This window comes from Drosophila kikkawai, chromosome X, assembly GCF_030179895.1.
Source record: "Drosophila kikkawai strain 14028-0561.14 chromosome X, DkikHiC1v2, whole genome shotgun sequence".
Lineage (NCBI taxonomy): Eukaryota > Metazoa > Arthropoda > Insecta > Diptera > Drosophilidae > Drosophila > Drosophila kikkawai.
Window position 1 is genome coordinate 11509992 of NC_091733.1, and position 24279 is coordinate 11534270.

The 24279-nt window shown below is 41.3% G+C and overlaps 3 protein-coding genes across 5 annotated transcripts in view; all 3 read right to left on the reverse strand.

The window, feature by feature from the left end:
* LOC108083375 (uncharacterized) overlaps nucleotides 1-15275 on the reverse strand; it is a 39622-nt gene extending 24347 nt beyond the window's left edge. Inside the window, exon 1 of the mRNA XM_017179121.3 lies at nucleotides 15000-15275. The gene's annotated coding sequence lies outside the window, so the exon portion shown is untranslated. The remainder of the gene's footprint in view (nucleotides 1-14999) is intronic.
* Nucleotides 15276-16186: 911 nt separating this feature from the next.
* On the reverse strand, nucleotides 16187-20663 carry LOC108083591 (serine protease persephone). 3 transcript variants are annotated; one of them, XM_017179452.3, is made up of 9 exons: nucleotides 20030-20235; nucleotides 19266-19328; nucleotides 18650-18738; nucleotides 18398-18578; nucleotides 17550-18251; nucleotides 17330-17424; nucleotides 16912-17189; nucleotides 16663-16849; nucleotides 16187-16580 (listed from the first exon to the last, which is right to left on the reverse strand). In XM_017179452.3, exons 3-9 carry the CDS (start codon nucleotides 18726-18728, stop codon nucleotides 16234-16236), a joined length of 1869 nt encoding a protein of 622 aa, XP_017034941.1. In that variant the 5' UTR covers nucleotides 18729-18738; nucleotides 19266-19328; nucleotides 20030-20235; the 3' UTR covers nucleotides 16187-16233. The 3 variants fall into 3 exon arrangements, with proteins under 3 accessions (XP_017034941.1, XP_017034940.1, XP_017034942.1); XM_017179451.3 differs by lacking the exons at nucleotides 19266-19328; nucleotides 20030-20235 and adding an exon at nucleotides 20346-20663; XM_017179453.3 differs by lacking the exons at nucleotides 17550-18251; nucleotides 19266-19328; nucleotides 20030-20235 and adding an exon at nucleotides 20346-20658.
* Nucleotides 20664-21651: 988 nt separating this feature from the next.
* psh (persephone) lies at nucleotides 21652-24075 on the reverse strand. The gene is made up of 7 exons (XM_017179478.1): nucleotides 23874-24075; nucleotides 23199-23339; nucleotides 22955-23138; nucleotides 22802-22905; nucleotides 22445-22737; nucleotides 22191-22377; nucleotides 21652-22129 (listed from the first exon to the last, which is right to left on the reverse strand). Exons 2-7 carry the CDS (start codon nucleotides 23281-23283, stop codon nucleotides 21780-21782), a joined length of 1203 nt encoding a protein of 400 aa, XP_017034967.1. The 5' UTR covers nucleotides 23284-23339; nucleotides 23874-24075; the 3' UTR covers nucleotides 21652-21779.
* Nucleotides 24076-24279: the final 204 nt, after the last annotated feature.

The following is a 24279-nucleotide window of genomic DNA, read 5'->3' on the forward strand; positions in this document are numbered from 1 at the left end:
TCTTGATCTGCTTTCGCTCTAACTGTGAGTTATTCACCTAATTGTTTATAAACTACGCTTTACGGTTATTTATAGAAGCCGTAACCACTGCTGCCCAAGCTCTACGCCGCCATTTACGGTTCACAGGACTCAGACACAAGCAGCATGCGTACACATACATACATACACATGTCCTGGGAGAGCGAGAGAGAGTCGAGTAATTAATACTGATTTCCCCCTACGAGCCCATTCGAGCGGAACAGCAGCAAGGCGGCAGCAAGGATAACAACGTGGCGTTTAACAAGTGACAACCAGAAGCGACAGGCAACAACTTTACTCAGCTGCTGCTGCTGCTACTGCGTGTGTCTCAAGGTCTGGCAGGATAAGGAGGCCCAGGACCTCACGGCAGCCTCTCCTCTATTTATCGCTTGTTCAACACCCGATTCGGCGTCGTCTTCCCGAAACTTTCCTAATTAAGCAGCGCCAAATTAAATGCCTGGCTCAAGTGCGAGCCTCAACTGTGTCCTGGGCATTACCTTTCGAGGAGGAGGAGATGGAAATCACTTTAGGATGCAAATCCCTCGACCGGAAAGGCTGCACTGGCGATTCGATTTAATTAAAGTGCAATCCATTCAAAGCATGTCTGTCGTCTCATTTATTTACATATGAAATGTATACTGATATATATATTGGGTTGTGTATTCTGATATATATCCTGATATATTTCCCTGTCCTTGGCCCTGGCATCCAATTAGTGAGCGAATCAAAATGCTTGCGGGGGTCGATCGAAGAATAAGCCTAAATGAACAAGCCAATTGAATTCACCGAAAAGTAATTAAGTACCTGCCTTTTGGCTGATTCTGATTCCCAGGAACTCTTCTCTCACCACCCAAGCCCTGGGCTCTGGTCAATTCATTATACATATATTTCGGAGTATAGCAAAGTCAAAGGCATTTCAAATCCTTCGAGAATGCTTTCCAAAGCTCACTGAGTGGCAATTCCTTTTCAGTCAAGAAGTAATGTATAAATATATGTAGTTATATGCATTATTTAATGATAAAACCAATCGAATATTTACTACGGCACAAAGGTTATTTCTAAGAATAGTTTGGTCAACGAATTCTTTGAATAAATATTATTAACTTCAAGGACAAGCTAGTTATAGAGGCTTTTATGATTTAAAAACTAGCCCCTGAGAGGAAAAAAATGTACATACAATATATTTTTACTTAATATTAAATCAAAAATATCGTAAATTTTGACATATAGAAATTATAAGTATCGGATAAAAACTAGTAAGTTGTTTAATATTTTATATATTATATTTTATACATATTTATATATACAAAAAATGTTGTATATATTAAAGGCATCCCTTAAGGACGATAAATCGTGCTTAGGCTCCTGGCCTGGTTTGGGTTAAACTTAACTTTCTAATTAGAACTCATTTATTAGTCTCCAAAAAGGTAAAAAAACACATTTTGTCCAAGGAAACTAATGTCAGACAATTGTGAAGACAATTAGAGAGATAAAGAAATCCCTCTAGATATAGATTGTGTCAAGTTTTCCCTCAAAATTCCATTTCCATTTTTTTATGCATTTTAAATAATGTTTCCGGTCACCGGAAATGGATGCTCATTTCAATAGCCTTTTTGTTTGGAGACTCTCAATTAATTTCGTTCGGCGCGAGAGTGTTTTATCGCTCATTTCGGAACGCTGGAAAGTATGCTAAAGTCCTGGGGGGGGGGGGGTGAGAGAGGACATGAATGACTGAGCGAGTTAATCGCTCATCAACACGCAACCTGCCGCTCAACGTGCGCCAGTGCAAGTGTATTTAATTAGCAAACAAATGATTTTGATAGCCGACCACGCCCCAACGCCTACCGGTCCCACGCCCACTGGGCCATAAAATCAACGAGAGAGAAAGCCAAATTATTTGGCCATAAAAATTTGTCATGTAGAACGAAGTCGCGAGCAATGGCACTGAATTGAATGGCGGATATATGCGGCATTAAAGCCGCACACTGAGCGGAAAGTTTTGTGAGTTTTCCAATAGCTGGAAAGTAGAGCCTATGCCTCACATCTGTACATTATTTCAATTCAATTTTTGAGCTTTTCCTCTGTACATCTGCTTGGTTTTTTGTCCATAAATTAGCACTGAGACGACATCCGGACTCCCGGGCACTTGAAAACTTTTATCAGGCTCTTTACAGACCCATTCCCGGCACACTCTTTTGGCCCACTTGTCGGAGACGAGGCGAGGCGAGGCGAGGCTCTTTTGGCCAACTGCTGCGGCATTGACTGATTATGGCTGCCAGCACAGAGCGCAGGCAAATAAGCACACAAAAAGGTAAGGCAACAAAGGTATGTGCTATGAGGGGGTGTCTGTGTGTGTGTGTGGCGGGGGTTTACATGGAAATTGATAAGCCAGTTGCTGCTACTTTGTAAACAGCAATCCCATTTGCAAGTGTGTGTGTGCGTATTTGTGCATTTTATGTTTATTGTTTTCGCTCGCTTTAACCAACCCAAACAGGGTATCGATACACACACCCACACACAGAGAGAGAGAGAGAGAGAGAGTGTCGGTGAATACCCTAGGATATCATCAGTTTATTTATCTATCAATATGAGTAATCGATTTTTAGGAATTTACTTAGTTAGCCATTAAAAGTGATGGAAGATTCCAATTTGTCAGGGTAAAAATGAAACATAACCTTAGCACTAGGGGTTCTAGGATATCTTTGTTCTTTCCAGGGAAATTTTTATTTTATTTTAAAATAATTTCAAAGCAGATATCCTGGAAACCCTTACGAACTTGGGAAATGTCAAGGATTTCAGTGATTTTAGAGTTCAAAGATCCTGAAACCCCTCCGATATTCAAGGATCTAGGTGCTCTAGACTTAAGTTATTCTAAAAACCCCTACGAACTTGGCTAATTCCATGGATTTACGTGCCTCTAGAGTTCAGTTATCCCAGAAATCCCCACGAACTTATCCAAATTCTAAAAATCTAGATGTCTTTAGAGTTTATAATCCTACGATATTAGCTTAATCTTAAGGATCTAGGTGTCACGAGATTGAAGATATACCAAAAACATTTAGAAACAAATTCCTAGAATTAAAGAGAGAGAGAGAGACTTACATAGGTGTGCCTAGATGTAGGATATCGTAAAAACCTCTATGAACTTGGCAAAATTCAAGAAATTCTGGATCTTTAACTTTCAGATCTATGTATCATAGAAGTCTTTAGAGTTCATCTATCCTGTAGCCTCTAAGAACTTAGTGATTTCAAGAATTTAATTATTTTTAAAGTTAAAATATCCAGAATATACCCTTTAGACTGCATTTAAAATTCGTATTCAAGCCAAAAGCTATCCTTATTTTCTTATTAATATTATTTCTCCGTCCCTAGCTTTATTTATCTCCCTAAATATATATACCCTTATCCAAAGATACAATTGCCTTTGTCCAGAACCCATTTTCCTAGGAATCTCTTCACACTAAACCCCTATCGATTTTGGGTTCAATTGGTCACGACTCCGCCGCCGCCGTGCGTGTTTCCGCCTTAATGACTCCAGTACATGTACATATATCCCCCGACGCACAGTAGCGCCTCTCGAACAATTAGCGTTGCAAAAATCAAAAAAGTCATGTTCGCAAAAACGATTTTAACCATACTTATTCGACAGGAAATTTAACAAGGATTCAGAATCTGCAATAAAATCAATTTTAAGTTTTTTTTTGTAGAAGTTATGAGCATTTAAAGTTGAACTTTGTTTCGTTTTTTGCATCATACAAAAAAAAATGTGTAAATTGGTCGACTTTCAGGTAATATTACAAAAAAACCATAAAACCAATGGTCATGGTTTTTACTTTAAATGATAGATACATTCATAAACTATTAAAGAACCTAAAAAAAACGACACTTTGGTTTGGGCTTCTACAGGTAAATCGCTACCTGCCAGGTGTCCATTTTTTTCACCTTTTTCTGCCTAAAGTAGTCTATATCTTTTGACGCCAATGCCGGCCACTGACTACACTATGACTACAAGTTCCGTGGATCTTTCCTGGATCAGAATTAACTTTCATCGGCTGCGTCGAGCTGCGTCTGCGGAAATGCAACGCAAAAAACCAAAACAACTCAGGGTAAAATATACCAAAATACCGACACAATTTCATACATTTCAAGAAATATACTAACTGTAGCGCGTGGCGGTTACACTTCGAATTAAAAAAAAAATTTTTTTTTCAGTTTTCAAATTATTTTTATTTGAGCAAATACATAAAAATAAACATAAAAAATTAAATAAAAATTTTTGTTTAAAAATTGTTTTCATTGAAAAAAAATTATTTTTTCACTTTGATACCCTTTAAAAAGGCGTATTTGTGGGCGTGGTACTTCATGCAGTACATATATATATTTTACAAGAATTACCTGTCCCATGCCGTTTAAATTATTCGATTACCTTATTTGGTTCAAAAAATATGATTTTTGCAACGCTAAATGAGAAAAGGCGCTACTGTGCGACGTCTCGCTGTTTCCATATTTATGGCATTTCTAATGGCATTCCCGGTGCTCCTGCCCAGATAAATATCCCTCAATAATTACACAATTATTTAATTTTCGCAATAAGCGCTCCAATTTCAATGGGTAATCGGAGCTAGCTAGAGTTGTTGCAGGAGGAAGCATTATGGGTGTGCAACTCAATTATTTTAATGGGCACCAATCAAGGCAACTTTCAGTTGAGAGGATTGTCATCACCGGGCAAAGCGTGCAAATAATTGCACTTACACTTGCCTGCATGATACCATGGATGATAGACACCATGATTCGCGCACTCAGAGTAATTGCTTACAGGATCCGGGAAACCGGGAATCCTCTTGCAGGACAAACTCTAAACGGAAATTGATTTTGCAAGCCGTTGGCTAATCAGCAACGCTGGCAACTTCTCAAGCGGCTTGGGCATCGATTTTTTTGTATTTTTCTCTTACAGGATGGACACGGGGACACTCTGAGAAGGATGCGCTGTTAATGAAAGCCACAAGACGGTTTAAAGGAAATGGATAGAAGGGAGGAAAAGCGGTAGAGAGGCGGCAGGGAAGCGGCAGGGAGGCGGCAGAGAGGCGTCAGCGGAGACTTAAGAGAGCTAGAAAAGTAGTAGTAAAAAAATATAAGGATATAGAATTTATAACAAAAAAAAAAAGAATATGATTTTCTTACCGAAGCAACCACAAATTGACTTGCAAAATTGCATCAATTTGGCATGCCTTTTTGGCCGCATTGGAATGACATTCGGCTGCGCAGAGATAAAGTTTCTTCAATTGAAAATAAAAGATTCCCTTTCTCCTTGCCATAGAATCCCAGCTCTAAAAAGGGGATTCGCACTTCGGCCTTATCTGTCGGTCGTTTCTTTTATTTGATTTTGCTACTTTGGCCTGAACAAGACGAACTATAAAAGAGCAAGCCATCGGCAGGACGAAGACCAAGACAAGCACGAGGACGACGAGGAAGGTTAGGACGTATAACAGGGACCAGGGACTCTGAGGAGAACCAGCAGGCAGGCAGCTCATGGATGGATGGCTATGGCCCAAGTTGCTGGAAAGAAATTGACAAGTTTCTACTCGAGTGTGCAGTCAAAGAGCATTGGCTCGGCCTGTGTGTGCGGCGGCCATGTCTATGTCGTGTCGACAGCAGAAGTAAAGACCCACTGCCACGCCCCACCGCCCTCTCCTGGGAACTGCACTCGCCCTCGGTCATTGACTTGGCTCTCTGTGCTGCAATTTGCAATCGTCGCCCCGTCGCCGTCGGCAATTGTCAATAGCAACAAAAATTTCAAAGCAACTTTGGGCACAGATACCGAAATTCCCTGGAAAACCGAGGGGGAAAGTCGAGTTTCCCCCGGCACCACGGGGAAAGTCGAGTGGAGCGCATTGATTTTGGTCAATGGCCTGTGGCGTCTCGGCCTAAACAATTACACACAGTCAAAGGAACATGTACCTAAAAATGTTAGAGGTATGTGTGAATGTATGTACCATACATCCGGAAAAGAAGGCTAAAAACCCCCAAGAGTTGTGCTAGAAATGCATTTGGTTTCCGCTTACATTTTGTTATAAGGATTAATTTTTATTACCTCTTTTATATTTGTTTTATACATATTTTCTAAAAACAATACAAGTAAATTAATAAGGTTAATAACATTTTTTCGATATTTTTTCGATATTTTATAAATTATAATATTCATGAGTAATTTGGTTATAGTTAAGAGGCTACTTAAAAGTAAACAAAAAAATAACTGTAATATATATTTTATATTTAAAATCGAGTATATATTATGTTTTAAAGCAACTATCGAAAATAATATCGATATTTTACCAATAAAATAAATTGTAATATTTATATATAACCTTTGAAAGAGCTAATATTTAATATTTTCGATGTGAAACAAACTCAAACAAACTGTTTAAATAACCAGCTGCGTTTGTGATCTAACAAACGATAGTAGAGTCTCGATTAAGGGTTATATTTGATGGGATTGCGATAAATAAATCTATATATAACCGATAAATGTGATAATTTTCGATTTTATTTTGTTATAAAATATTGAGCATGATATTTTTCTCATTATATATTGAGATTTTTTACCTAGATATATTTTTAAGATAATAGAAATTAAGTCTTAAATGAATATGGTATGCCCAACTGTAGCTGTGAATATTTAATAAAAAGTCCTATTATTTTAACCTCAGCTGTAATTCTATATATGTTATATATATATATATTATATATTTATATATATATTATTTAGATGCACACGAACCGTAATCAAATAAGAGCGGGTCGCCTTTCGCAACTTGCGACTTTTGTTGTCTGTCAAAATGTTTAACGGTGCGTATGATTAATCTTGATGGGACTCGAGGCAGTCCCCCTGCTGCCGCTTCTTCTACTCATTTTCCTCTATTTATTTTTTTTTTTTTTTTTTGGCAAATGGAATTCAATAACAGGAAGCTGTAAGAGGGGAAAGCAGTGAAAAGTTTACTAATTGCAAATTAGTGCAAGCATTTTAAAATTAAAATTACGACGGTTTAGAGTTCTTGCCTCTCTCTCTCTGTTTTCCTTTTTGGTTTGCAGCCTGGAGTATGTCCTAATTGAACCCCTCGAAATACTCAATATACATATATATTGATTTCTGCGGTCAACTCCAATGATGTGGCCTTAATAATCACAGAGAGCCCGCATAGGGGCTCAGGTTGTGGTCAGCATCGGAATCCAGATCCAGCTCTGACTCTTGACCTCGCCTTGACTTAGTTTTTTGTCCAGCACTGGCTTCATCCTTGAACCCAAGAATCCCCCTCAAGGGAGGCGAAATGGGAGCAGAGTCAGGCTTTGTTTAAATAGTTTTTTGTGTTTGCTTACAAACACCAAAAGATTTCGCATTCCGATTCGCATTTGCATTTGTGAGATTTAAAAGCTTTTTTTGTTTTTTTTTTTAAAGGTGCCTTTGCAATTTCCGAGATTAAAAAGTCGCGGCAGTGACTCTGTATTAAATTCACTGCGAAAATTAATTGCTTAGCCAAACGTTTTGCCAGCTTTTGGCTAGGCCAACACTTTCCCAAATAGCTGACGGCAGCTCTCTGCATAATTGAACAACCCTTTTTTCGGCGTGTCCTTAGCCCTGCCTCTTCATGCGTGCCCCGACTATTGATGAAGTTCTAGGAGTCGCGCTATTGAAGACAGACGGCGCGTACGGTGAACTTTTCTGGCTTCCGTAACCTCTGTCCCGCCGAAACGCAAAACCTAAACGAAAACGAAAGCAACCACACACCACCACCCAAAACTGGCCCAAGTTGTGGTCGAATCTTACACCTGCGCCTCGTCCCATTCAAGGCACATGCTGTGGCGGTCAAGGGGCGGGAGAGAGGGAAGCTCTAAACGGTTGGCAAAAGGCTTCTGTGGGGGTTCCGCCGAAAGGCAACAGAAGCAGCTGTCGGTGCACGTTAAGACATTTAATTACGAGTAGTTGGGTATGCAAATTTAAGAAAATATTTCAAAAATATAGCAAAAGTTGGATATACTAAAATTTAAAATATTACATATATTTTTTCTTTTAAATTTGATTTGTTCACGAACAGAATACCGATTGTCGCACATAAATCATAAATCATTAAGACATAGTAAAATCAGTAAGACATCCTAGACAATCCAATAATGGTGTGCCCAAAGCAAATCAAATTGGATAATTCCAGTACAAAAAACCTATAAAATTCGCTATGAATTATGATTATTTAGAGAAAGTCAATTAGGATGTTCTGTAATTCAAAATGGACGCCAAGACTCTCAATTAAAAAAAAAAACGCCACCAGTCAATTAATCACTTTTTTTTATTAAGACAAAAAACAAGCCCAATCTGGCCGTCTTTAATTACAATTTAATAGGCCCTAAGCATCGCACGCTGACCAACTCCTTTCTCCCGGTGCATGGGATGGGGTGGTGGCTGCGCGGGCGGAACCTTAGAGCGCGGCTTTATTAGATTTGAGCAGGGACAAGTCAAGCCACGTCGCGTTTAAGCCCATCAAATGCCGCCAGGCCTGTTGGCTTCTTTTTTTTATTTACATTTTTTATTCCGCCGCCGCCCATCTCTCGTTATTCATTAAGTTTAATGAGTTCATTTGACGGTGGGCGGTGTGGGTGGAGGAGGAGGAGGTGGTGGGCTGTCGATTTGTGGGCGGGCAATTTTAAGAGGCTTGAAACTGAGGCAAGGTAGCCGTTGCCGTTGCCATTGCCAGCCTAATTGACAGCCAGTCCTCGCCGTTGTTTTGAGCGCAGATGAAAGGCATCTGTGTCACTTTCGGCAACGGAGATGGTGCTGGAGTTTAAAGCTGGAGATGGTGATGGAAGGGCCCTTAAGGGCCTCTGGCAGCCACTGGCAGCTAATTGAATTGCATCGCTAATTTCGGGCCTATTAGCTGACGTTTTAAGTTAAAGATGGCCAGAATATGCTCCACAGGAAAAGCATATTTATATGGCTGAGCAGAAATATGAGAATTTGCAAGTACTTTTCCAATCTTAAGGGATTTTAATAATATTTAAGCCAAAGAGTTTTCCCAGAAATGGTTAAGGAATAGGGTACTAGAAGTCTTTGATATGCAACCAGCTTTTACTAGGGTTTTGAGGCAGTTTAACGACTTTCAAGGGATCTTATAAATTATTAAGAAATAAGTATTGTACATTATAATTATTAGATAAATAAAAATATTATTGTTTTTGTCTTGTTTTTTTAATGTATTTATTCACTTGTTATTTTTCTATTTATTAATATCTCATTTTATAACTATTTACAAACTTTACATGTAACAGGTACTTCCCCTCTGTCCCTTCATCATCTCCTTCTCTTAACAAGAAAATGCTTAAATTTTTAAGTACAACCAAAAAATAAACAAAGTCAGGGACCCTAATAAGGGGATTATGGGGCATGTTATGGCCATTAGCTGCAATTTCCTTCTCTTACAGCATTTTTATGGCGAATTTCTCCTGCTTTCCTGCTTAATTTGCTGATGGGGAATGCCTAGCATCAAGTAAAACATTCAAAGCAGCCCGCCCACGTAATTGACAAGGACAAACAGGGTACTTCGGTCAGGTTTCAGTGATCACTGATCACTGTTGTGATCAGCTTTAATTGTTACATTCAGACCACTACTTCGACGTGGCATTTCAAGGCCAGACTTCGGAGAAGCATCTCAACTTGCCACATACTTTTGGGGGGAATCACTCGAGCGAGCCATGTAAGAGATCCCTCCAGGAGTCCCTCGCTTGCTGCTGCCCAGTTTTTAAGCTCGGAGCGTGACAACATTTTTAATTACATGCCAAGCAGGCAGCCAGGAGCAGCAACAGGCATTCAAATATCAAGTACGACAACAAAGCTGGAAAATAATTTACGCATTTTACACGCACCAACCCCCCCGCCTTTCCACTTTCACACACACACAGTCTGTGTTTCCAGTGTTTTTCTTTGGCGCTTTCATTAAGGAAATCCATACCCCATACGCCAAACGCCAGTCGGGGACGGGACGTGATGTGGATGGAGCAAAAATAAGGAGCAGATAGCGGGGGACAGAGGCGCTGTCGACTCTTTTTACGACGCGAATGCAACCCAAAGCACGCGCCGCTGTTGCCAAAAAAACAAAAACGAAATGGTAAATGGTAACAGGACCAGACCCGTGAGGCACGAGGAAGCCACTGAGAGAAATCTCCAGGTTCGTAGTGCTTTTTTAGAGGTATTAATATATCAGCTTCCCCAGAGATTGTGTTAAGTCTCTTTTAACTAGAACTAGTTGGGAATTTTAGCGAATTAAAGTGCACTAGTATTTCCCATTTTGATTTCTATAACTTTTTGATCTTGAAATTTGCTAATTAACACTGCACTTTTCTTCTAAAAGGCAAAACTTGTAAAAGCAAAGTCAAGTTTACTCTCTTCTGACTTGAACTAGAGCTCTTAAAATTCCCAAGTCTGAATTCTGTGACTCTTTTAAAGTAAATTTTGCTGGTTTACAAACAAAACTGTTTGTGATGTGACCTTAAATCTAGTCTATTTATACTTATATTAAATGCAAAAATAATTTTTAAACTTAAATTAAATAATTATTAACCTTTGCTATTGTCAACGCTTTTTCCCGCCGTGCAGAGCTGCAGAGACAGGAGGCATATGGAAATTGGGTGAGTGGAAAATGGGAAATGGCATTACACACACACACGTGCTAAGCCCGAGACAGGGGGAATCGATTAAATTTCTTTTAATGCCCGACCATAAATTTCCCTTTCGAGTTCCCTTTTGCCATTGTCAACGACCTTTCAGCGAACGCAACAAACGCAGAAGGGAGGCGTGTCCAGGGAAGCAGGAAGCAAAAACCAAACCCAACCCAGAGGAGAAAAAGTCGGGGAACACAGCAAAGAGCAACAGAAACTGGAACACAAACAGAAACAGAGGAGCCAGAACCAGGACCAGGACCTGAGCCAGGGCCAGGGCCAGGGCCCTACAAAAAGATAAAATAAAATAAAAATAAAGCAAAAATTATGTCTAACGTCACATTGCCGAGTTCAGCTGATTCTTTATCAGAGTTAAGTGCCTGGAATCCGTCTACCCCACTCTCTTGTGTTTCTTATTATGTATGCCATTTGTTGTGTGCGAGAGTGGGCAAATAGCAGGACCAAAAGTTACTCCATGTCCTCGAGAAGTCCCCCGTCATATTCAACCCTTGTCAATCCCGAAAAGAAGAACCATTTCCGACACCATAGGTGGCAGGACACCAGATCCGATTGAAAGATATACCATTCACTGGAGTTACATTTCGGTCTTAATTAAAAAACTATTAAGTCTATCAAAACAGAGTGATACTGCTTTTGAATTACATATTCCTTTATGCCAGCGATAGTTTCGATATCTCAGAATAATGATAGACAATTAGACCGATAGCTCTGTTTGGTGGGACTTGAACTTAATAAAAACAAACGTTTTATTTTGTCAAAATGCTAAATAGTTTAGATGCTTTTGATTTATTTTTTGTTGCCCTTGAAAGGTATAATTATCGTATCATTTACTGCAAGCAATAGTTTCGATATATCAGAATGCTAGTGAGCCGATATTCTGATAACTCCCTTTGGCGATTAACATCAAGTTTTTGGCAATGATTGTCAAAGTTCAATTAGGGCTTTTTAATATGAAAACATTATTATTCAGTAGTTTTGATAACTATTACTAACATGCAATTGTTTCAATAACTATGGTGAAAATGCGATTTTTCGATTACTATTGATAAAATGCGATATTTTCGATAATTGCAAGTAAAATTCTGAATTTGATTACAATAATATTCCTGATAATTAATCTTTCACAAGCTAGATTAACCTTTTACCCGCTTGACTTTAAGCAGAAATGTCAGGATTATTGCCGGGAAAGCTTTAGTTTTTTATAATCCAATACAACACACTCTGGAAATTAAATTCCAACAATAGTTCCACCTCGGGATTATTCGAAGGAAGCCTGCTTGGTTTAGTTTCTCTTTCCCCCTATTCGCACTATATAATCCAGGGTATATTCCACTTCGATTCCCCCAACCATCGCCTGGGCCTATTCTCAGCTAAGAGCGAAATGAGAGATTTGCAAAGAGATTTACGCGCACAACACCAAAATGAACTTTTGTGTGTAAATTGATGTGCAGCTCAAGGCGGGGGGGTGGAGAAGCTAAGTAACTAACGCCATTAGATGCTTAGTTTTCACATCAACCTCCTCCTCAGTCCGTCCGGACCACTTGGAGCTATGTATCTCGGCATTTTTATTGCTGCATTCCGGGTTACAAACATCAAAACATCGCAGAAATCATCGCTTAAGCCGGGGCCGGGTGCCGCGCCATTGACTCTGGCAGGTGGAATCGGTGGAGAGAGGGAACAGATAAGGCCAAGACTGGGATTGGGTTTGACGGAGAGAGATTAAGTGCGGAATGTGCCTGTAAATAGAAATAAAATGCTGCACTTTAATCTGTGCCGGAATGCGGGCAATCGACCGGGAAGTAGGCACAAGTCCAACGATTCCACTTCACCCATTTGGCCAGTCAACCCATCAAATTCATTTCTCACCTCCGCGCCAAAAAGTAGGCAACACAGCCGGCAGCAGCAGCGAAATTGTGATTACATTTGGCACATGAATATTCAATGGACTTTTGTGCCATAATGGCAGGGAGGTGTGTGTATGGGAAATTGTGAAAATAAAAGTGCAAATTGTTGTTAGGCAGCTGCGAGTCCCGAACAAGCTCAAGTCAATGAGGCAAGGCCTTAAAATGGCTTTTACGGTTACCAAAAAAAAATCATAAACTTTATGCCGCCGCATCAAATGCACCTGATGACTGAGTAATTGGATAAAAATACTACTAGATACCACAACCAATTTCTCCTTGACCTCCTCCTGTCTCTCACTCTCTCTCTTTATTAATTAAAGACAGCCCAAATAACATTTAGTGTGTGTGTATATACACTAGTGTTAGCCAGGTCAAGTCAGGGGGGAGGGAAAGGCAAATAAGCGGCCAATAAAAATATTATTAATACGCCAACGAGTACACTTGGAGAAAAACAACAAAGTTAATTCATATTTTGATGTGTTGAAGCCCACTTATCAAAATTGAGGGCTTTAACGCATTTACTACTACTACCCATGTTTGTATAACTTATATTTCTCCATGTCCTCTCATCCTTATCGCCCACAATCGGGAGTGATGGAAATTGAAATAGCCAGGGTAATGTGGAAATGGCAAATGGGAAATGCGAAATGAGGCGGAGCTGGCGTTGGGAAATTAGCAGCGATGCGTCCGTTCATCACCGGACAAGCAGTTGGGTGTGTTTTAGCCATAAATTTATTAACTTAGTGTCACATTTATGGCCACTCTGACAACCGCCAACACCGAAGGACGTTGGAGAGCTAGCCCTGCCCCCTCCTCCTTTGATAGCTCCTCTAAAATCCACTTGAAAATCCGCTGACCGATGTGTAATTGATGAGGCATTTTTTTAAGCCAAGGCACAGAGCTTGTTATGTGTCTTTACATTTTTAAACGCCTTAAGTTTGCTACTTTTTAAATGCAATTTTGTTTCAATTTAATCGATGGCTTCATGCCAACCTGAAAGAGCCCTTTAAATATTTATCAGCACTATTAAGGGATTATTTTTTATGTGTGCGCAACAATGCACTGTAATCCGCTTAAATAAATCCCTTGCTTTGTAAGACTTTAATGAAAATCAATTTGAATGTAAGGGCTTTACTAATAAGCTCGCTTAATTTTTACAAGTCTCCTTTAAAAAAAAATGTTAGCTGTAAGGTTGCCTGTTAATTGAAATAAAATTAAATAAAATAATAATAATTATGACAGCATGTCTTTTTTTATAAAATACAGCCAAAGGGTGTAGAAGTAATTTTAGTATTTAAATAATAATATTAATATTAAAAAAAACATCAATATAATAATTATTACTAATTAGTTCTTCAATATTAATTAATATTTATCAGCAAATATATGTAATAAAAGCTTACAAATGGGTAAAATAAATATTTTATTTTTATTTAAAGCTTAAAAATGGGAATAACAAATAATATAAATATCAGAAAATATTTTTAATTAAAGCACAAACATAAAAGTGTCAAGGATTACTAGTTTTGGAGTGGTCCAAAAAATTTGGGCTTTCAAAATGTGTCTAAAATACATTTCCTTAGCTATCAAATTCACTATAAATTTGTTAATTTTACAATGTTAAATTTTGCAGCATTAGTTAAGACACCTTTTTAAAGGTTTGAAGAACCCAAGTGATATCTGTAGCATCCTTGATTGCTTTGGATTTGAAATCAATTAAGAATAAGAAGAAAATGATCAAGCACTTCCTTTTTGTAAGGCCAACATATTGTAGCATACTTTTCGACAGCAATTTATATGGTTTCAATTCTTCAATGATTTTTTAGTAATGCCAACATAACTATCTATCCATCTACATATATCACTTTTTGTACCTATATCTCCATCTATCGAACTTCTTGTTCCCAAGGAGCTCCACCTGCCCCCCCAAGACGTGTATCCATATGTATGCATCGTGGCATCTCAACCCCTCGGATTAGACGAGCAATTCCGAGGCCTAAGTCCGAGCATATTTTAAGTAATTCCCAAATCCAGGTCTGGCTCATTTGTCAAGTTGGCTTAGCCGCCGGGCTTAGACGAACTTGTGGGTGGAATTTTTTGTTTTTCTGGGAGAAACACAAGAATATATACACAGACATATGGACACCCCCATTGGATCATTCATTTGCCCACGTTGTTTCACCTGTTGTTTTACGTGTACGCGGTTACCGTTCGATCGGGACAGCAGTCGTTGTTACCGTTATCGTCGCGGCCAGCCAACAGATGAACCAGTTCCCACCATTTTGGCCCTGGCCATAAACGCGACCACATAAGCACAGGGTTTAATCACAACAAATTCACAGAGATCGGACTTACATTTACTGCGCTGCAACTGTTTCGGATGAAATAGGACGCTGTACTTCAAGTTTCCAAAAACATGGTGCACTCAAAAAAAAAAAAAAAAAAAACAAAAAAATATAACTAAAGTCGAGGCAACGCGACGCGTTCTACGCCTTGAGATCCGTTCGTTTGAATCTAACGGTACTGAGCACTGAGTCTATCTCCCTCTCTATCTCTCTGACCCGCTTCCGCTTGCCACACTGTCGCTGTGTCCCGCTCTGGCTAAGGAGGCTGAGGAGGCTACCAACAGCTACGCAGTCTCGCGACCAACTGAAGCCCCATGAGCTCCAGCAAAGGCATTTAAGCAGCAGGTCCCGTTGCGCTGGCCGCAGGACGAGGTAAGCCGGCAGCACTTTGTAATGCTTTGACGAACAGCTGGCAGCAGGCGGAAAGCTCAGTAAGCTGCTTGGGGGCGGCAAAGCTCTCCTCGCTGTCGCAGCTGTTGGCAATGCCGACACTAACCGAGAATAAGAGAAAGTGAGAGAGAGCTTTGCTCTCGCCTCTGTTTACGTACGGGCGTGGGAAGCGAAGACGGCGTTACTTTGACAGTTCCCTCTTTGCCAGGTCTGCCAAAAAGTGACAGTTCACGGTGCGATGCGAATCGGGGGATTCTGAATAAATATTAAATATTTATATAGAAATATAGAAATATATTGGATATATGTTAGATAGCGAACCAAAAAGAACATAGTAAACGAAGCAATTATAAACAAGAAAGAAAGCTTATTTCGGCAGGCCGAAATTTGAAATTGACTTATTAAGAGCAAAAATTATAATACCACTGAAAGGGGTTTCTCAAATTTTTGAGCATTTTTAAGATGGTGACAAAACAAAGTTTTAAAAATCCATAAATAAGTAAAAAATTTATGAATTTCAATTCGGAAAGCACTGCGTTTTAAACTTCTGATTAAAAATAGAATACTCTGCAGGGATATAGGTTCTTCTCTGTTTATATTTTAAAATTATTTAAATAAATGATGTAAATATGTATATATAAAAATATAGTTCCTGTAGCTATTTTTGTAGCTTCTCTAAGTAATTCATCAATTTCCCCAGCCGAAATGTACTTTCCCATGACCATAAAAGCAAAATGCCCCCATTGCTGTAACCATATAATAGGAGCACCCGTTGATCCATCCCTGGGACTCAAAGAAATTCAGAGATTCGTCTCCGTTCAAACTAAATTTATTGCAGATCAGCTGAGAGGAGGCTATACACGGTTGTCCGGCCACACGATGCCCTCGATGTAGCTGAGGAAGGAGGAGACGCGCGTGTAGAGGCCGGGTGTTTTGGTGGCGCAACCAAAGCCCGAAGAGATCACGCCCAAAACCGAGTAGATGCCATCCTCGATGTTCACCTCCCGGATGAGCGGGCCACCGGAGTCGCCCTGGCAGGCGTCCTTCCTCTGCTTCGAGTCCGCAGCGCACAGCAGCGAGTCGATGATGCCCCTCTTCAGGGCCCGAATGGTGCTCGGCTGCTCCGCAAAGGAGGCGTTGCACTTGTCCACCGGCACCAGGTCCAGGCCAGCGCGCAGCAGGATCTTTGACCTGGCCCGATCTGTGGTCAGAGAGGAAAAATCAGGAAAGGTAATTGTAGTTTCAATAGTTAAGAAAAAAGTTAGGGTATAACTTCTCCTTACTGGTCACATTCAGGACACCCCAGCCGGCCACAAAGATCTTGGAGTCCAGTGGCGGATCAGCAGTGTCCGTGTAGAGGCAGGCTGGCCGAATGTTTTCCGTCTCCCGAGCCTCCTCGGCCAGTTCCAGGATGGCAATATCGTTGTACTTGCTGCTGCTCACATAGTCTGGATGGATGTTGAGGTTGGCCTAAGGGACAAGGAGGATTATGAACCACTTCTTGAGGGTCTAGATAAGTCCAATATCCTTACCACGTTGATGTCCTGATAGCCCTGGTTGGGCTTCTCAATGTTCACTGCTCCCAGGCGGACAAAGGACGGCGTGGTGCTGTCACTGTTGACACAATGGGCAGCGGTCAGGACGTATCTGCTGGCAATGAGTGATCCTCCGCAGCGGAAGTCCACGGTTCCGAACGTAGTGTAGGCAATGGCCGCCATGTGTGGATAAACGCCCAGCTCCACGGGCACACCGCCTAGGATGTGAGGCGTTAGGGATTTCATTATATCCTTTGACCTGAGCTTCGTGCAGGCTGTGGGTGAAACATGGAACGGGCTTAGTCGAGGGTTAAGAAAATCTAGGCATTTCCCAATTGACTTTGACCCCGAATGATGCACTCCACTTTCAGTGAAAACCCAAGCCCGAGATAATGATTGTCAAAGGGGGAATCACCTGCCACCGCCGGCCGCTCGGCATTGTCCGGAACATTCACTCGCGAGGTGGGGCTGACCGGGTTGATTGGACTGACTGTCGTCGTTGTTGTTGGACTGCGAATAGAGAAAAGCGGATTAGCTTTCGAGGCTGACGATGGCTTCCGCCTGAGACAGAGACTGCATGCGGCTCCCTGGCTAAGGCCAACTGATGTTCATGCCGTAATCAAGCTCAGACCAACCGCAAATCGGGCAAAGTAAAGTTCCTGGGACTCGGACTCGGACTCGGACTTGGACTTGGACTAGGGCTGACGAACTCCACTTCATCGTCCAGATCGTTGCTGGGCTCCCTCCAGACATGCGGTTCTAGCTGTCTGTCCTGTCCACGGAAGCGAAAGGGCTCGAATGGATTGCTCACTGTCGCTGGCACGGGTGCGGGTGCGGGTGTGGGCTGTCTCGTGGGTGGGTGCACCTCCCGGGCGGGCTCGATCTGCATCCCCTGCTGACGCAACCGATCGTTAACCAGATGGATTAGGTTCTGGTCACCATGATCTCTGGGATTCGGTGGTTGCCTGTTGGAACGGGGCGTGGTCATTGGCCGGTTGACCACAACACGTGGCTCGTTTTTGGAGTTGTCCCAACCCCAGGGCGTGGTCGGTCTTGGAGGAGCTATGCCCCAGGGACCAACTCTCTGAGTGGGCATCTTCATGGATTCATGGGTCTTCTGGGGCTTCACGGTGGTGGTACTGAGCAGCTTATTAAAGTCGAAGAAGTCCAGGTTCTCGTCTAGCCGCGGCTCCCGCTCCCTAAGCGGCTGGGAGACTGGCTCCCGATCCCGTTCCCATTCCCTGCTGGGCTCGGAGCTGGTAGAAACTGGCAGCTTAGAAGGAGAAGGCAAGGGAGACGGCGACGACGACGGCGAAGGAGCTGGCAATTGACCTTGACTGTTGGGGTAAAACGGGGTTAATCCTGGAGCGGCCAGGGCGGCATGCAACATCGGCGGGCACAAAGCTTAGGCGGGACACACACACAAACAGACGGCGAACAGAAAGCGAAACATGGAACATGGACCCGAGAATAAAGAGCTTACTCAGTTGAACAGCAGGGTGCTATGGGACAGCAGATGTTCTCCTCGATCAGCCCCAGGCCACAGCTGGGCACCTGGCTGGGTGACAAGGCACCCGACTTGAGGTAACCCTCGATGGTGTCGCAGGCAGAGGATCCGCGGCAAATGCCGGGCAGATCCATCGGCAGCTTGCAGTCGTCGCCCTCTGCAACAAAGGAAAAAAAGGTTTAGTAAAAAAAAAAAAGAAAGAGAAGCCTCCGGAGAAGGAACGCTTACCATCCGCAACCGCTGACCTGTAGCAGCCGGCGAGCAGCAGGAGACCAAGGAGGAGCCACCACCTCCTCGCCGAGGGCATCTTCGGCAATCTGTGTAACAAAGAAAAGGCAATCTCTAAGAGGGATTCGAAAACCGGGGTATGGTGTTTATTTTCATTTAAATTCTTTCTCTCTGCTGATTACAGTAAGCCATTGACCCACTTATTTTTATTATTATTTTTTATTACTTGGCGGTCCCACAAACAGTAAGAGGTTTAACTCGGAGATTTGCCAGATTTTTAAAGTCATTTTGGAGAAGTATTCTCTCTGGCTCTCTTTCTCTCACTCTCGTTCTTTCTCTATCTCCCCCTCTCATTCTCATTTTCTTTCTTCTACCCCCCCTTCTTTGACTTGGCTAACTCTTCTCCAGGGACAGATGAATCACTCTGAGATTCCCACTCTTCTTATAAGCAAAAAACTGACTGATAAGACAAAAGTTCCATATTTTAGAACAGTATCAACAGCCGAATCGATCTAGCATTGTTCTGTCTAAACTCATCTGTCAATTGAGGAACAATATAGATACAAATTAAAAACTTGTCTTATATCCATGCCAGGTACTTTATCTTCATATTTACCTTATTTTGGTCACTCTCCCACTCTTCTCCCTCTCCTAGATCAGTATCAATAGCCGAATTAATCTAATCGAAAGAATTTAAAGAATTTAAATAATTTAAAGAATTTAAAGAATTTAAAGAATTTAAAGAATTTAAAGAATTTAAAGAATTTAAAGAATTTAAAGAATTTAAAGAATTTAAAAAAAACTAAAGAATTTAAAGAATTTAAAGAATTTAAAGAATTTAAAGAATTTAAAGAATTTAAAGAATTTAAAGAATTTAAAGAATTTAAAGAATTTAAAGAATTTAAAGAATTTAAAGAATTTAAAGAATTTAAAGAATTTAAAGAATTTAAAGAATTTAAAGAATTTAAAGAATTTAAAGAATTTAAAGAATTTAAAGAATTTAAAGAATTTAAAGAATTTAAAGAATTTAAAGAATTTAAAGAATTTAAAGAATTTAAAGAATTTAAAGAATTTAAAGAATTTAAAGAATTTAAAGAAGAATTTAAAGAATTTAAAGAATTTAAAGAATTTAAAGAATTTAAAGAATTTAAAGAATTTAAAGAATTTAAAGAATTTAAAGAATTTAAAGAATTTAAAGAATTTAAAGAATTTAAAGAATTTAAAGAATTTAAAGAATTTAAAGAATTTAAAGAATTTAAAGAATTTAAAGAATTTAAATGATCGGAGCACCTTATCTGGAAACAATTTTCAATATTTGTATTTATAATAATATTATAATATATTTTCATAATTCTATTTTTTTAATATCTTTCCTCTTGCCTTAATAGAATCATAAAGAATTCATAGCAAAGTTAGAAATAAATACGAAAATAATATGAAATCCCATTGATGTTGGTTATTTTTGAAACAAAACTAGGTCCACTGATTGCAAAAGCAAAAATCCTACTACTGATGCCTTATGATTTTCAATTTTGCACTAATTACCCTCGCCAGCTATCGGCTCTAATCAGCTTCCGGTTTTCCGGGGCCAGTAAAATTTTCCCCTTGTAAACACCCAACGGAAGTCCATGTCCGTGGCATGCAATGCTCTCCCTCCGGTCTTCTGACCATTCTCTCCCCCTTATCGACCACCCACCTTTGACACGACCTTTTTTCGGTCCCTGATAACGGGACTCGTTCACGTATCGTTGTTTATTATTGAGTGCGTCGAGCACTGGTGAATTATACACAACACAACACAACAAAACAAACAAAACAGAATTAAAAAATATTACAAAAAATAAAGAAATATAAAGATCGCACGAGAGTGTAGAGGAGACTATAAAAACGTTGAAAACCGGTGGCTATCTCTGGTCACAATTGAACGCAAACAACGCAAATCTCGCGAACTGGCGGAACGGGCTGGCTCTGACCGCTCGGCAACGCATCGCCCCAGCAACTGAGGCCAAGCTTGGAGCCGGAGCAAGAAGCGCCGGGTCCGGTAGCTGATAGCACCCATCAGTTGGCAGTTGGCCTGCCCCTCTCTGATCCTCTCTCTCCCGCCCAGTGAACCGGTTTTCCCTGCCCTCCCGAGCAGCAGCACATCCATCCACCTCGCAGTTTCGGAGAACGCAATCCGAACAGACAAAGCTTAAAAAAAAATAAATAAAAACCAAAGCAGCCTGCAATTAGCGAATTCTCCAAGCGGAACTAAGGGTTCAGACTACAGGATACCGTTTAGTTAAGGCTGCAAAAAGGCTATGGGGTCTATCAATTGTATCGGTTGTATCAGCTCTATTGCCTCTTTTTGTTCTATCGTCGCACACGGTTCCCCTATTGGCTCAGTAGGTTCTATCGGCTCTATAGGGTCTATCGGTTATATCGGCTTTATCGGTTTATCGATTCAATAAGCTCTATTGGTTTCCTTAAAACTGAATGGCCACATTGGTCCCCTATGAGCTCTATCAGCTCTAACGGTTCTATTGATTCTATCGTTTTTATATTTGCTATCTGTTTTATCGGCTTTGTTGGTTTATCGATTTATACAGCTCTTTTGGGTCCCTTTAGACATTTTTAAAATTTTTTATACATTAATTATTGGAGTGAAATTTACTACAAGAATATAATCGATATCTATTATTTAAAAACGAATTGTTTATACAGATAATACCTCAAGACTGGATGAACACATTGTTCCTTCATAAGCACTATCTGCTCTATCGGTGCTTCATTTGGATTCTATCGGTTCTATCGACTCTATCGCTTATATCGGTTCTATCGATTCTATTGCTGTATAGGCTCTTTTAGCTCTATATTTTCTATCCGTTTTATCATTTCCAACAGCTCCTAGAACTCACTATCGTTTATATATTTAAATAAATAAAAAATCTCATCCTAACTGTTCTAGAATTCTAACCCAGGCTGCAACCTTCCCAATGGTTGCCCATCGATCTATCATACCATTAACTTAACGCAACGAGTTTTATTTCAATTTGACCGATTGATAGGTGAGAAATCACAGATTTGTGGATGCCAATTGTTTTTGGTGATGAACTAAGGTCCTTGAACCCTAACCGCCTGACCAGCTCCATTACAGAAGCTGGTTATCCGGCCAGACGATCCGTTCGATAAAGTCCAGGAAGGAGGCCACGCGCGTGTAGAGACCCGGCGTCTTGGTGGCACATCCAAAGCCCGAGTTGATTATACCCACAATGGTGTAGATTCCTTCCTCGATGTTCTCCTCGCGAATGAGTGGACCCCCGGAGTCACCCTTGCAGGCATCCGCCTGCTGCTTCTTGTCCGCCGCACACATCAGTGAACCAATGACACCCTCCTTGAGATTCCGAACAGCACCTGGCTGCTCCGAATAGGATTCATTGCACTGGGCCAGAGGCACCAGCTCCAGGGCAGCTCGCAAGAGGATCTTGGATAGAGCGCGGGCTGTGGGGGGGATTATAGAAAAAAATGCTAAAGACCTAAGAAAGATCTGGTCTCTACTTACTGGTCACATTGAGTACACCCCAGCCGGCAACAAATAACTTGGAGTCCAAAGGCGGATCCCTGGGATCCGTGTGCAGACAGGCGGGACGTATGTTGTCGTTCTCGATGACCTCGTTGGCCAGCTCCAAGACGGCCACATCATTGTACTTGATGTTGCCCACATAGTTTGGATGAATGGTGACATTTCGCTAATCGAAGACAACACCATGAGTAATTCTATAACTTATACCTCTATCAGGCCAAGCTCCTCCTTACCACATTGACATCCACATAGTCCTTGTCCGGCACTTCTACATTTATCGTTCCCAGGCGCACAAAGGCCGGCATAAGGCTGTCCGTGTACACACAGTGGGCGGCGGTAAGGACAAAGCGCTTGGAGATAAGTGAACCACCGCAGCGGAACTCAAAATGATCAAAGGTCACATAGGCAATGGCCGCCATATGGGGATACACGCCGGAACCCACGGGCACGCCGTCCACAATATGGATGACCAGGCGGTTGTGGCCTGTTTTTCTCAAGCGGTACTCCTCCTGCATCTTTTTGCAGGCTGTGTGATATAACAAAATATATATTTAATAGTTTTTATGTTGTTGTAAAGGGGAGGATCTCACCAGCCACAGCTGGGCGGTCCTCATCGGGCACATCCACACGAGAACTCGTTCTTTTCGTAGCTGTCAAAGGGGTAGTGGTGGTGCTGCTGGCTATGGTGGGTGCTCTGTTGAAAGAGAGATAAGTAGGGCATATTGTCCAGATGATCACCTTACCCAGTGGCACAACAGGGTCTGGTGGGGCAGCAGATGATCTCTTCCCTGGAGGTGAGGCCACAGCTAGGCACATCCTCGATTCTCAAAGCGCCCGACTTGATGTAGCCATCGATCATAGGCTCGCAGTCATTGCTAGTGCGGCAGATTCCAAGTAAACTACTGGTCACATTGCAGGCTTCACCCACTGCAAAGGGAAAGAAGCAGCTAAAAAAGGAATCTCTCTATTAACTCCAAGGAGACCTACCTTTTAAGTCACCCCAAACGGAGCTCACAATGGCAGAGACGGTAATCAAGATGAAGAGCAGACTTTTCCTGCTAAAAGGCAGCATCCTCAAAACAACTCAAGGAGGTGATCAAGAAAGTGATCAGGGATCAGAAGGCTTTCCTAAAGAGTAAATAAGAAATAAGTAAATACATTGAGCTTGTTGTCTGTTGATTATAATGTTCCCGCCATTGACCGACTTTTGATTATATTGATAGTGTCAAACAAGAGTCAGTGGGTTTGGGGGTAGAGTGAACCCAAAAGAGTGAATCCAAAAAGGGAAGAAGATAGTTTTTTTTTTTTTTTTGGAATTTCACCATCTTGCCTAGGACCGAGTGATTCAACCCCACCTACGCTCTCACATATATAGCACTATATTGTATATATATTTCTATTTTCTTTTTTTTTTTTGGGGCTTCTGTAATCTCGCTACTCTGTCACTCATCGCTGATATCGAAACACCCACCCGAAACCCGAACAATAATTTCTACTTGACAAACCCGCACTGATCCCGATAAGGCGGGGGATTGGCCTGTGTGTGTTCCCAAATTGATTTTGAGTGGCAAAAATATGTCTAGGTCCTGATGGATCTAGATTTTTATTTAATTTTTCTTTCTGGTGCATATTGTTGTTGCTCCTTATCGGCACAACCCTTACACTATAATACTCTGGCAGCCCCCTTGATAACGGGCTACGACGTATCGCTAATTTGAATATGGGTATTGGAAAACAAGCTGGCGGAGCACGAGGCGGAGGAGCTGCTAAACCGGTGCCCAGTGGCGGAGTGTAGAGTATGCAAACTGTTCGGTTTGTTATGGCACTAATCACGGCACCAGAATCTGACCGCTCGGTAACGCATCGCTTGAGCAACTGCTGCTCCGACAGCTCCGACAGCTGGGAATATCATGATTGCTCCTCTCTCTTGCTCGGGGACCGGTTTCGCCTCTGGCTGCCTCTTTAGAATCAGAGCTAGAAGCAATCCAACCCGATCCGAACAGAAGCTGTGCTTCCATTGTCATTAACAATTTCTCGGCCAAGTGGAATTCATTATGCTTCTTGCTGG

Coding starts and splice junctions, on each gene's coding strand:
- LOC108083591 (XM_017179451.3), bottom strand. CDS start 18,728: ATGCCCTCGGCGAGGAGGTGGTGGCTCCTCCTTGGTCTCCTGCTGCTC. Junction 18,579..18,649: donor CAGGTCAGCGGTTGCGGATG/GTAAGCGTTCCT, acceptor CCTTTGTTGCAG/AGGGCGACGACTGCAAGCTG. Junction 16,581..16,662: donor GGGTGTCCTGAATGTGACCA/GTAAGGAGAAGT, acceptor CTCTGACCACAG/ATCGGGCCAGGTCAAAGATC.
- psh (XM_017179478.1), bottom strand. CDS start 23,283: ATGCTGCCTTTTAGCAGGAAAAGTCTGCTCTTCATCTTGATTACCGTC. Junction 22,738..22,801: donor GGACCGCCCAGCTGTGGCTG/GTGAGATCCTCC, acceptor TATATCACACAG/CCTGCAAAAAGATGCAGGAG. Junction 22,130..22,190: donor GGGTGTACTCAATGTGACCA/GTAAGTAGAGAC, acceptor TCCCCCCCACAG/CCCGCGCTCTATCCAAGATC.